At 51.5% G+C, this 13354-nt stretch overlaps 1 protein-coding gene across 1 annotated transcript in view; it reads right to left on the bottom strand.

Annotated features, from left to right (window-relative positions):
* The window catches only part of CEP72 (centrosomal protein 72), a 34178-nt gene extending 22007 nt beyond the window's left edge, over positions 1–12171 (bottom strand). Inside the window, exons 1-4 of the mRNA XM_032135771.2 lie at positions 12068–12171; positions 5415–5542; positions 4158–4350; positions 85–193 (exon numbers count right to left, since the gene is read on the bottom strand). Coding sequence (XP_031991662.1) covers positions 85–193; positions 4158–4350; positions 5415–5542; positions 12068–12149 — 512 coding nt within the window. The 5' untranslated portion in view covers positions 12150–12171. The remainder of the gene's footprint in view (positions 1–84; positions 194–4157; positions 4351–5414; positions 5543–12067) is intronic.
* Between the last annotated feature and the right edge of the window lie 1183 nt (positions 12172–13354).

Below are 13354 nucleotides of genomic sequence, written 5' to 3'. Positions count from 1 at the left end.
ACACAGCGAATGACGTTCAGTTAATCCTCCTAATGGCAGGCCAGTCAGAAACACTCTGGGCATCCGTAGCACTTCCGTTCATACCTGCCCTCTTTCAAAGAAGCTGGGATGCTCTCTTTTGAGTCGAGTGAGTCCTCTGATGCAAAATGCAGTCGGGAAGCCTTCCGCTCGCTCTCTCTCACGGGGCGATCGTCTAGAAGAAAAGGCCACAGAAGACTGCGCAGGTGGCAAGCGGCGGGCGGCTGCATCCACCCTGGGGCATCTACACAGGGCAGGGTGTCCATCCCCTCAGGGCCAGCCCTGCTCCCGCTGACCTAGCACCGGAATGCTGGGCTCTGGTGGTCCCACAGCTTCCCGGAGATGCCCAGCGTGGTGCTGAGGCCGCCTGTCCCTCAGAGCTCACTGCTGCACACAGGAGCAGCCACACACACACACGCACACCCTTTCTCTAAAGTGCACACCGGGTGCGGGGTGGGATTCTCAAGTCACACTCGGGTAACCCAGAGAAGCCTCCACGGAGGGAGCCTGCCCGGCCCGAGAGGCTGCAACTTCCAGGAGGCCTTTTGGGTCTGTGCTTAGGGCTGGGCCTCAGGGACGTGCGTACCTGGGGCCACCAGGCTCCCCACCCAAGAACTCCTGGAGCTTCCTCATGTAAATCCCCGAAGATAAGAAGGTCCCCAGGCCTCCAACCTTGGCGCTTTGGAACTTGCAACACATCTTAACCCCCATTTGTAACGTGAATTCTGTGACAAGTTCCCATGCTGCCTCCATTTAGCCTACAGCACGCCCTGAAAACCACAGAATCACAGTAAGAAATGAGTGAGTAATAGCGCAATATAATGTTCAAAGCAGAAAAACGGAGGAATTCTGATAATCACACAAAGATGCTGAGTCAGAGGCCTCTGCAACCTGGGGCGCTCTCCACCCAGCACACAGGATGTCCCCAGGAGACACGCGCGCCAGGAGACCTGCCCCCCGACCCCACCATCCCGCAACCTTTCCACCCCGGCCTTCACCCGCCCTGCACTAACAACGCGTAGCTCTCTGCCCACCGAGACTTTGCCTCACTGCTGAGTCAGTTCCAAATCCCGCACTCCAAGAACATTTCTCTCGATTGTTGTGTAAATTCTAACACAGCACGTCCGAAGCCGACTGCAAACCCACCTTCACCCCAAGCCCACCCTCTCCTGCTGGCGCAGTCTCCCCAGACACCGCCTCCACCCCACACGCAGACCCTTGCTATCTGCCTCCTCCACCACCAGGGCCTCTCCATGACCCTGGCGGAGCCCAGGACCGAGCCCCTCCGGGAGGCACCACGCGGGGCAGCAGGCTGTCCCGGGGCCCAGTGCCTCCGTGGTTCCCGCAGTGCCTCTGACTGCCGGTGCCACTGCTGGAAGCATCTGTCACGTGCGGCAAGACTGTTGTGTTCCTTCTCTGTAGAAACACTAAGATTCTGAATCTAAAACTTGGATGACAGAGGCAATGATTTAGAACTGAAGATTCCAAAAATTATCCAGAATAAGGACTGTAGCTCCTGAAACAGCCAAACTCAACTGTTTATGAGTTACTTGGTTAATCAGCCAAATAAACGCTACAAACCAGGTGCTTATTCCTCCCAAACCTCTTACAATTAAACAGCAAAATCCTAATTGGGTTTGGAAACAGACAGTGTGTCTTGGGGGGGGTCCACTGTTAATACCCACGGCCCCATCCCAGGGGATAGAGTGTCAGGCAGTGCAGCCAGGCTCTCAGGTGGCCAGCACCACGCATGCACGCCGCATGCTCCCAAGGAGGCGCTCCTTGCTGCCAAGAGCTGCAGCACAGAGCTCTATCCACACTGCTCAGGCTCTGGAAGGCCAGCAGCAGGGCCTGTCCAGGGCCCAGCACTTGCCACATGAGCGGGTGAGCCCGGGTCTTCCCTGACAGTGATGTTGGGAGCTAGGTCTAGCTTTGGCCACACAGACGCCCTGAGCGCCTCCCAGCCCTTGCAGAGCAGCAAATGCACCCCCAGTCGCTTCCCTCCCATCCGATGCTCCTGCCACTGCCAACTGCCGGCCCCCAGTGCCCAGGCTAGCTGAACTCCTGCAGAAGCAAAGTCCACCAGGACCCAGGGATACTGTCAGCTTCTCAAGTCACTTTTAGAAGGTCAGAGAAAAATTGTTTTGATCGTTAGTTACTAAAAAATGGTCAAACTGTGGCAGACTGGGGCATTCTCACAAGAGGACTCCTTTAAACATTTCAATCCATACCACTAACCTACACTATCACCAAACAGAGGCTGTGTGTGCTGCATGCTGACAGACAGCTCTTTCCAGCATCTCCAGAAGCTTCTCCAAGTAGCAAAGCAGTGCAGTTTAAAATGTTAGAATTTGGCCAGGCTCAGTGGCCCACGCCTGTATTCCCAGCACTTTGGGAGGCCAGGAGTTTGAAACCAGCCTGGCCAACATGGCAAAACCCCATCTCTACTAAAAAGACACAAATTAGCAGGGCATGCTGGCACGCACCTGTAATCCCAGCTACTTGGGAGGCTGAGGCAGGAGTATTGCTTGAACCCGGGAGGCGGAGGTTGCAGTGAGCTGAGATCACGCCACTGCACTCCAGCCTGGGCGACGAAGCGAGACTATGTCCCAAAAATTAAATAAAATGTGAGAATTCCATTTACAAACATGTGTGATCACATCGCCGTCAAGACACCACAGGCCAGTCCTCCCTGTGATGAGGTGACATGGCCCTGCACGGCTCCACGATGGCCCCAGACAGCCTGCCCAGTCTACTTGCTGAGGCGCCCAGGCGCTCCTCCACCCGTTTTCCCACCTCCTGTGTGCAGCTTTGCACATGAACTTCACGGGGCTGACAGGGTGACGGCTGCCGGGTGTTCATCTGGTGGGTGGCAAAACCCCAGCTGGCCCTCAGTCCCGACGCCCACAACAGACATTACCCAGGGGCTGGGCACATCACCCACCAACGTGCTTCAGCTGCGGGGCCTCCTTCAGCTGCTGTTTACTTGAAATTGACATACAAATCTCAGTTCTCTAAAAGAACCTGAATGCTCCCACAGCCGTGGAAAACAGCCTGTTCAGGGCACTCGCAGTGGGAGAAAGTGTTCTGTCCTCTGTGATTCTGTTGGTCTTTTGTTCTAACAAGATAGTCGGGACTCTGTGATTCTTTTGTTTTTGATAAGGTCCTAGGTTCTTAGTAGGATGGGCAGGTGTTGAACAGCGGTGCATGGTAGGTCTGACCCTAACAACAGAAATAACCAGTGAACGTTTATAGGCCCCTGGCCATGCCGGGCAGTCTGGGAGCTTACAGATATTAACTCAGGTCTCCCCACCACGACATGTCAACACGGCATTCTTATCCCCCCACTTCACACAGGAGGACTGAGGTAAGAGGCCCTGCACCCTCTTCTTCCCCCATGGACTCTGGTCAGTGTGCCCCTGGGCTGAGGCCCCAGCTCTCTCCTGGATCTGTGACTTGGGGTAGAGTCAGCAGAGGCACCACCAGGCGCTCACAGCAACGGCAACAGCAACAATACCTCCGGGGAGGCAGGAGGCAGACGGGAAGGTGACCTGTGGCTGCCCCAACCCAGGGACCCTCCCTACTGGGCATCGCTGTGGGGGCCCTGGAAGTTCTGCCTACAAGACTGTCATGGAAACCCTTTTCCTTCAGGAGCATGATCCAAAGGTCACTGCACGTCCCCTCCCGACTCTGTCCCAATGGCGGGGCGTGGGGGACAATGATCTGCTTGTCCTGTGTGCTTCCAAGTGGGGCAAAACCAGGCAGTGTCCTGTTTAGCTACACCTGAGACGACGCCCGGGTGCTATGCGAGGAAACAGGACAGGAGATGTTCAGGAACGTGCCCAAGTCCAGCAGCCATGACGCAGAGCGCCGGAACAGGACAGGGCAGCCTGGTCCAGGGCTGTGCTCCCACGGCCCCAGCCCTGCGCCCTCCCAGGGTGCTCTCCTTCCAGCCCTGTCCTGTCCAGACACAGGGCTGCTAGAGCTGTGTGTCTGCAGGAACTCAAGCCATCAGTGTAGAAAACCAACTCCCTGTTCCAGAAGGAATCAAGCATGTGACGCTGAGCACACAGATACCCACCACGACTCCCATACCCCGCGGGGACAAAAGCGTGAGCATGGCCCTGCCTGACGCCTACCCAGCTGCCGGAGCTTGGGGAGCAGGTGCACAACAAAAAGGCGGTAGTCAGGCTCAACCTTCGCCACAGGGTTCAGCCGGAAGTCCACGTCCATGAGCTCGGTTAAGGCGTGGAGCCGAAACACTTCTGCCAACGAGGAGATGCAGTTGTAGTAGAGATTGAGACTCTCCAACGCAGTCAGGTACTGAATGCCCTGTCAACAGGAAAACAGTGAATTTGTTCACACTTTAAAAAAGAAATACACAGTGAAATAAGCCAGCAACACACACTGACCAACGAACTTAATGCATTTGCAATAAATACATGTCATTAACCAGCAAAAGTAGAAAAATGAAACACGTTCTCATCTGTGAAGTTCTCTGGGCCCCACGTGGTGAGATGATCGTTTATGGAACCCACATGTGCCACGGCGTAATGCAACTAAGCACAGCTAATATCTACTGAGGCCTCGGTGTGCAGCAAGCTGAGTGATTTGCACGCACAATTTCATTTAATCCAGATGCCGCCCTACAGGGTGAGAACCATCAGGGCGGCCCACATCGTGAGATGATCGTTTATGGAACCCACATGTGCCACAGCGTAATGCAACTAAGCACAGCTGGTATCTACTGAGGCCGCCTCAGTGAGCACCAAGCTGAGTGATTTACACGCACAATTTCATTTAATCCACACGTCACCCTACAGGTGAGAACCATCAGGGAGGCCCTCCCCCCGCCCTTCACAGATAAGAAAGCTGAGGCCTGGGAAGGGGAAAGATGAGGCAGCACTGGGTGCAGCCTGGGCTGGGTCCGCGTCTGACTTGGAGCAGACTCCCCAGCTGGTGTCAGACGCGGCCTCCCTAATGCTCAGGCACCACGCCCGGGGCAGGCGTATCCCACGGTTCTAGTCCCACCAATCAGGCCATGGCAGGTGTGCACAGCTCCCCTCACCACCACCTAGGCATCTCCCTCCAGGGTGACCCCGCCAGGAGCCCAGGAGGCAGCCCCAGGCCCACTGCGCTGCCACTCACTAAGTCTCAGGGGTCTCATTTCATTTCCTTTAAAGATATAACCATCGTCATCAGAGTGCTACAACACAACGTAACGTGATGTGTATGAAACGTAGCCCACGGTAAACACAAAAAAACACAACACAAAGTGTGCCGTTTACAGATGTAAGCAGAGGGTTACAAAACAGACTCCGTTTCTGCTGTGAATGGACTTTCCACTGATGTTGATAGCAATAAATTTTCTTTTAAGAAAGAGACCTAAAACTTACCTCCAGACTAACCAAAGAGTTGCGCGAGAGATCCAAAGATTTCAGACCCGTTAAACTCATCAGGGAATGCCCCAGGTGGGTAATCTTCTCTTGGTAAGTTCCAGGAATAGACAATGACCGAAGCTCAGCTAAGAATAAAAAAAATTATGAGATTTTAATCTTTTATTTTGCAAACAATTATTATAATAACAGTCAAGTTCTTGGTGTTTGGACATAGAGTAGAAACTGACACAGATTCTTGGTTTAATTCAACTTCACTCAGGCTCCTGAGTCTTCTCGGCCATCTGTGCCCTTCCTTGTAAAGTCCAGTTTAGTGCAGCCAAGACCCCCACCCTCAGTAGCTGCCCAGGTTCCTCATCCCCAGATCCCACAGGTGGTGTCTGGTCACCCTGGCCTCTCTTACGCAATAATCTTGTTCGGTCGGTTTAGCCCAAATCCCCTTATTCCTCACGTGTCCTCTCAGTCATTTTCCATCCACTGCCCCTGCCCTGATCCTCGGCTATAAACTACCCCCAGGCCCCTGCTGTACTTGGAGTTGAGCTCCATCTCTCTCCCCCACTGCAAAATCCCAGCGCAGTGGCCCCAGGCCCACCTCGATGGTTCTGAATAAAGCCTTCCTCACCATGCCTGACAGGGTCATTCAAAACATTTCTTCCTCTAACGGTATATGTAAAAAGATTGAAAGACAAATGTTAACACAAGTGTCCTATTGTGGAATAAATCCCTTTATTTTCCCCCTTACACATTTCTGTATTTTCAGCTTTTCTTGGAGAGATATGTACCCTCATAATCTGAAAGAGGCACCTAGAACCCAGTGCAATTCCTTTGGAGGTGGAATATCAGCACTGACAAGCAAGGAACGTACCTTAAGTTTCAGCTTATGTTTATCTCTACAATACCTCCAATCCCACACGCTTCTTCCCACCTTTACTGCCTCTCCCTCCAGAACCGTCTCTCCCCAGGAACACCTTCTAAACCATCTCCCGCCTCCACTTCTGGCTGCTCAATTCTGTCACTCCTTGCAGCCATCACCATCTGAAACCCACTAGTCGAGTAACCTCTCTGCTGTCCTCCTGTTACAACTGTGGTTGGGCTGTGCAAGCTCCGAGCACCCCATAAGCAGTCATTACATCAACGTTAACTACAAGATGAAAGTTTCCATAACCAAAAAGGCAGTTTAGATCTGAATACGTCAATCCTTTCCTGGGAACATTTATGTTTTAGAATATGTTTTGGTTTTTTTGTTTGTTTTGAGATGGAGTCTTACTCTGTCGCCCAGGCTGGAGTACCATGGTGCGATCTCGGCTCACTGCAACCTCCACCTCCTGGGTTCAAGTGAGTCTCCCGCCTCAGTCTCCTGAGTAGCTGGGATTACAGGGACGCGCCACCACATCCGGCTAATTTTTGTATTTTTGGTAGAGACGGCGTTTCTACTAAAACCCCACGTTTCCCTGTTTCCTCAGATAGCTCTCAGGCATCTCAGGTGCAGCTAAACAGAAGGACGCTGCCTGGTTTTGCCCCACTTGGAGGCACACAGGACAAGCAGCTCATTGTCCCCCATACCCTGCCACCGGTACAGGGTCAGGAGGGGACAAGGTGCAGTCACCTTTGGCTCATGTTCCTAAAAGAAAAGGGTTTCCGTGACAGTCTTGTGGTTTCCTGACCATGTTGGCCAGGCTGGTCTCGAACTCCTGACCTCAAGTGATCCATCCACCTCAGCCTCCCAAAGTGCTGGGACTACAGGCATGAGCCACCACGCCCAACCAGAATATGTTTTGATTAAGTTTAAAATTTGGTTTGAGCTCCTCCAGTTCCAGGCAACATGGAAGGGACACATTTCACCTGCTCCTCCCGCACATTAGACCCACCACCCTGGAGGAAAACATACAGAACAAGCACTGGGGGACTGAAAGGAACAGAAGCCAACCAGCCAGGGGCCTCGGCACTCGAGCGAGAACCCAGCGCTGAGTCCCTGGCTTGACTCTGGGGTTTTGTTTCTGCTTATCTACTACACATCCCACTCCGGGTGCTACAGAAGCCAGCAGCCCAGAAACACCAAAAGACCAAAAACCATAAGCCTGCTCTCGACGGCCAAAGGCCCAGGAGGGGCCTGGCAGGACAGACTGTCTGCACATCACCAGCCCTCCTGCAACCACACACACTGTTCACATCATCAGCCCTCCTGCAAGCAAACCCCCACCACACACACACACACACACACACATGCCCCTCGTACACCTGGCCTTGCGCAGCAGCCAGCACTGGGGTGTGAGAATGGATCCTGACTGCTGTCCTGGCCTGGCTAGAACGAGGTGGTGCCCTTCACCCTCCCAGCCAGTAGGGTCTGCCAGAGGCCGTGGGTGAGACAGGAGCTCCACGACTGTCCCGGCAACAAGGTGGCACCCAGCAGGCTCGAGTGAGGAGTCTTCTCAAGTAAGAGGATTTAAACAGGAAGCAGTCTCATGACATCATACCCAGCATGTCCACAATACGATAAAAAATGACCAAGAACCAGAAAAATGGCAATTTGAATGAGAAAACACAGTCAAACAACAGATACCACCAAGAGAGAACACAGAAGTCAGGTCTAACAAGGATTTTAAAGTGACTGTCATAAAAAATGCTTCAATGAACAATTACAAACCCTTGAGACAAAGGAAAAATAGCCTTAGCAAAGAAACAGAAGATATAAACAAGAAACAAATAGAAATTTCAAAGAAAAATACAGTAACAAAAAAATCACAAGAGCAGTTTAATAGCAAAATGGAGATGACAGATGAAAACTGTAAAACTGTAGAGAAAAACTAAGAGAACTTGTCACAAGCAGACCTGCCCTAAGACAATTGCTGAAGAAATTTTTTCAAATATAAAGGAAAAACAAAAGAAAGAAACCTAGAGCATTGTGGAATATAGAAAAAATAACGGAACAGATAAACATGCAAATAAATATGTTTCCTCCTGAGTTATTGAAAAGGCTAGGTATTTAAAAAAATCGTAATATTAATATGGTTCTCAAGGTATGCAGAGGAAATACTTAAGACAACTAAATTGTAAAGGGGAGAGGATAGAGACCTAAATGGTGATAAAGTTTCTGTATTTCACTTAGAAGTGGTAAAATATCTGTACAAGTAAACTGTGTTGAATGACATAAATACATTGTAATTTGTATAGCCACCACTATGAAAACGATACAAGGAGATATACACCAAAACATAACAGATAAATCAAAATGAGACACTAAGAATATTCCAGTAAGTCACAGGAGGCAGGAAAAAGGGTAACAGAAGAAAAAACACAGGAAACGATCAAAAAACAATAAAATGGTACACTTAAGTTCTAATATTTAACAATTAGATTAAATGTAAATGGCCTAAAACACTACTACAAGACAGAGATTAGCAGAGTGAATAAAAATAATGAACCAAGAAACTAATTTCAAATATAAAGATACAGGTAAGTTAAAAGTTCAAAGCAAATGGATAGGAAAAGATACGCCATGCAAAAACCAATCAAAAGAAGCTACAGTAACAACAGTAATATCAAATAAGACAGATGTCTCAACAAAGAAAATTACCAGGAAAAAAGAGGAAGAAGGTCCAGGCACGGTGGCTCACGCTCGTAATCCCAGCATTTTGGGAGCCCGGCAGAGATCACCTGAGGTCAGGAGTTCGAGACTAGCCTAGCCAACACGGAGAAACCCCGTCTCTACTAAACATACAAAAATTAGGCAGGCGTGGTGACAGGTGCCTGTAAACCCAGCTACTCGGGAAGCTGAAGCAGAGGAATCATGTGAACCTGGGAGACGGAGGTTGCAGTGACCCAAGATCGTGCCACTGCACTCCAGCCTGGGGGACAAGAAGGAAACTCTGTCTCAAAAAAAAAAGAGGGCGACTACATATACTAAAAGGGTCAGTCCACTAAGAAGGTATAAAAATCCTAGCTATGTAATTCAACAAACAGAGCTTCAAAACATAGAAAGTGAAAAAAGAAATAGACAAATCCACAATTATAGTTAAGGGTTCCACACCCCTCTCTCAGTCATTAATAGAGTCACTAGACAGAAAATCAGCAAGGATACAGAAGAACTGAACAATACCATTAACCAACAGGATCCAATTGATATTTACGTATTTACATAACACTCCACTCAACAACAGAATACACACACATTCAAGTGCACCTGGAACATTCAACAACATAGACCAGATGCTGGATCATAAAACAAACCTTGACAAATTTAAAAGAATTAAAATCATACAGATTATATTCTGGCCATAATGGAATCACACAGAAAAATAACAGGAAAATAGTCACACGTGGAACGTTAAAAACATACTCCTAAAATTCCACAGGTCAGGCCAGGCGCAGTGGCTCATGCCTGTAATCCCAGCACTTTGGGAGGCCGAGGTGGGTGGATCACGATGTCAGGAGATGGAGACCATCCTGGCTAACACGGTGAAACCCGGGCTCTACTAAAAAATACAAAAAAAAAAAAAAAAAAATTTGCTGGGCGTGGTGGCGGGTGCCTGTAGTCCCAGCTACTCGGGAGGCTGAGGCAGGAGAACGGCATGAACCCAGGAGGCAGAGCTTTCAATGAGCCAAGATCGTGCCACTGCACTCCAGCCTGGGTGACAGAGCGAGACTCCACCTCAAAAACAAAACAAACAAACAAAAAATTCACAGGTCAAACAGGAAGTATCGAGGAAAATTCTTAAAATATGCTGAACTGGATGAAAATTAAAATACAACATAACAAAATTTGTGGATACAGCCAAAGTAGTGCTTAGAGGGAAACTTGTGGCACTATTTATAATAGAAAATAAGAAAGTCTCAAATCAATAATCTACAGTTTTGCCTCAAGAATCTAGAAAAAGTATAAAATAAATGCAAAGCAAGCAGAAAGAAGGAAATAAAAAAAAAGCAGAAATCAATGAAATTTGAAACTAGAAAAACACTGGAGAAAAATCAAACCCAAAGTCGGTTCTTTGAAACTATCGATAACATTCGCAAGCCTCTAGAAAGACTAAAAAAGAAAGAATACACAGATTATCAATATCGGGAAAAGGGATATCCCGGTAAACCTTGTAGCACTAATCAGGGAAGAAGGGAGGACTCGGTGTGTCCCGAGGTCAGCTGCCCTCTCACCTGCTTCCTCAGAGCCACCTGCTGCCTACTGCCTCAGGATCACGTGGACTTTGTCACGAGGTTACAGTTCCCCTTAACTACTCTACAGATAATAACTTGGACATTATAAACCGTTAAGTTTTCCATTTGAGATATTCTTTCAGGACCTGGGGACTGATGCCAGCTGGTCTAAAGGACCCCACAAGCGGATTCACCAAAGAATGCAGTTTCCACACCCTGATAATTCCATGGCCCTTACCTTGACCAATTGACAACACCAATTTTCCAGCCCCTTACAATCCTGTTCCTTTAAAAATCCCAGCTCAGGCTGGGTGTGGTGGCTCATGCCTGTAATCCCAGCACTTTGGGGGGCCAAGGCAGGTGGATCACCTGAGATCAGGAGTTCAAGACCAGTCTGGCTAATATGGTGAAACCCTGTCTCTACTAAAAATATAAAAAATTAGCTGGGCATGGTGGCACGCGCTTGTAATCCCAGCTACTCAGGAGGCTGAGTGAATCACCTGAACCTGGGAGGTGGAGGTTGCAGTGAGCTGAGATTGTGCCACTGCACTCCAACCTGGACGACAGAGTGAGACTCCGTCTAAAAAAAAAAAAAAAAAAACGCTCAGATCTCCTTGGGGAGATGGATTGAGCCCTCCTTCCACCTCCCTGCTGGGCTCCTGCCAGCATTAAACTCCTTCTCTGCTGCAAACCCCGCTGTCTCAGTGTATCGGCCTGTGGCCCCCACAGCACCTGACTGAACCTGTTGGTCCAGTAACACCTGCAGACCACACACAGACATTAACAGGCTAACAACAGAACACCAGGAACAACTCTACACACACTCCACAAGTTAGTTCAAATAAGCCAACTCCACAAAACCCCACACAGCCGGCTCGCGGTAAACTAGTATGAACGGTTCTCTAACAACCAGAGATACAGAATTTGTCATTTAAAACCTTCAAAAACAGAAATTGACACGTCCATATGGTTTCACTGGAAAATTCCAGGAAACATTCAAACAATGAGCACAAACTCTACAGAACCTCTTCTAAATAAAAGAGAAGACAACACTTCTCAACAGTTTATGAGCTCGGCTTCACCCTGACGCCAAAACCAGACAAAAATAAGCCAACAAGAAGGAAACCGGCCACCAACATCCTCCACAGAGTGGGCCCAGGAGAACCAGGGAGGGGGTCCCCAGCGGGAGGGCGGGCTGCGCTCCTGGGCAGCAGGGCTGCCTCCCTCTTCTCAGCGGATGTAACCCCCCAGTCACGGAACCACAGTGGCCCGCTAGACAGGCAGGGGCCGGGACGCGGGAACCCGAACGCGGGGAGGGGCCGCACCTGGGCACGGGGGGTGGGTCGCTCACCTGGGCACGCGCGCCCCGCCCGCCCGCGACCGTTCTGGACGCCCGCGGCGCCGCGCAGAGGGGTCCCGCCTGCCCACGGTCCGCCGCCGCCCCGAGAAGCTCGGCACCCACCCCCCGCCACCCTCACGCTTGCACCCCCGCCCGCCCTCCGGCGCACCCAGGTCGCGGTGAGGCCCTAGGCCGCTCTTCGCCCGAACTGCCTCCTCGCTCAGCAGCAGCCGAGGCCCAGCCCGCGCCATGTTTCAAACGGAGCCCTCGGACGGCGCCTGCGCGGCGGGCGGGGGGAGGGGGCGGGGCCTGCGTGGGCGGAACCAAGAGCCTGGCGGGGGTGTCTCCTGAATGGCGGTTCTCCCAGGTACTGGCCACGCGACCCCAGCCCCCGCCCCAGATAGCGCCCTGTCAAGGCATCACTGGGCGCGGCCGCCTTCTAGGCCCGGGTCCTTGACACACGCCGTGTCCTCCCGGGGAAATCTCGAGTAGGCGCGGTGGAATCGCGGCTGGTGGTGGGCGTGGGGACCCTGCCCCATCCACACTCCGCTCCCACCCTGAACCCAGCGCCCCCGGGGACCCCCGACTCACCTAGACTCCCCCCCGACCCGACCCCCACGCGGGTACTCCTCCAGACCCCCCAGCACCCGCCCGGAGCCTTGTCTGCTGCGCCTCCCGTCCAGCCCCGGGCCTCCCAGAGGTGGGCGGGAGCTGAGCTTCTCCCCAGCCAGTGGCTCCCCACGGCCGGTCCTTCTCCACCCCAGAACCTCCAGAGATGTCACAGGCCCAGCACTGTGGCTCATGGCTGACGGCGCCCTGGAGGGTCCCCCTGTGTTTATCCCAGTGAGGTCCTTCTAGAGAGCTTTCAAGGAAGACAGAGTTCAGCCTGCTTATTGGGAAGACATTAATCCCGCTCAAGACACCTACTGTGTCACCATACTACTGTGGCCCAGCACCTGGTGGAGTGAGTGCAGAGCCCCAGGGGTGTCCCCTCCCGGCCTTTCTCCTGGTGTCTAGGGGCACCCAGAAACCCTCACCCCAGGTTAGACCAGCTCGTTGGCAACATCCCTGGTATGTCACAGCTTGGGGGGTGATACACAAGGCAGGGTAGTGGAGGGTACGTATGGTGGTAGTAGACAAGGGTATACACAGACAGAGGGTGTACACGGGGAGTGTGTGCAGGGAGTGTGTGCAGGGGCTGTATACAGGGGCTGTGTGCAGGGAGTGTGTGTGGATGTTGTAGGGGGTGTGTGCAGAGGTTGTATGCGTGTGCAGGAGGTGTACTCAGAATGTGTGCAGGGAGTGTGTGCAGAAGGTGTACATGGGGTGTATGCAGGAGGAGTGTGCAGAGGGTGTACATGTAGGGGGTGTGTGCAGACAGTATACACAAGGAGTGTGTGCAGAGGATGCACACAGGGTCTGTGCAGGGAGTATGTGCAGTGGTGTACATAAGGAG

This window comes from Hylobates moloch, unplaced genomic scaffold (genome assembly GCF_009828535.3).
Source record: "Hylobates moloch isolate HMO894 unplaced genomic scaffold, HMol_V3 SCAFFOLD_17, whole genome shotgun sequence".
In the NCBI taxonomy this organism is placed as follows: Eukaryota; Metazoa; Chordata; class Mammalia; order Primates; family Hylobatidae; genus Hylobates; species Hylobates moloch.
Note: the sequence above shows the minus strand (reverse complement) of the source record. Positions and strands in the feature narration are given on the sequence as shown.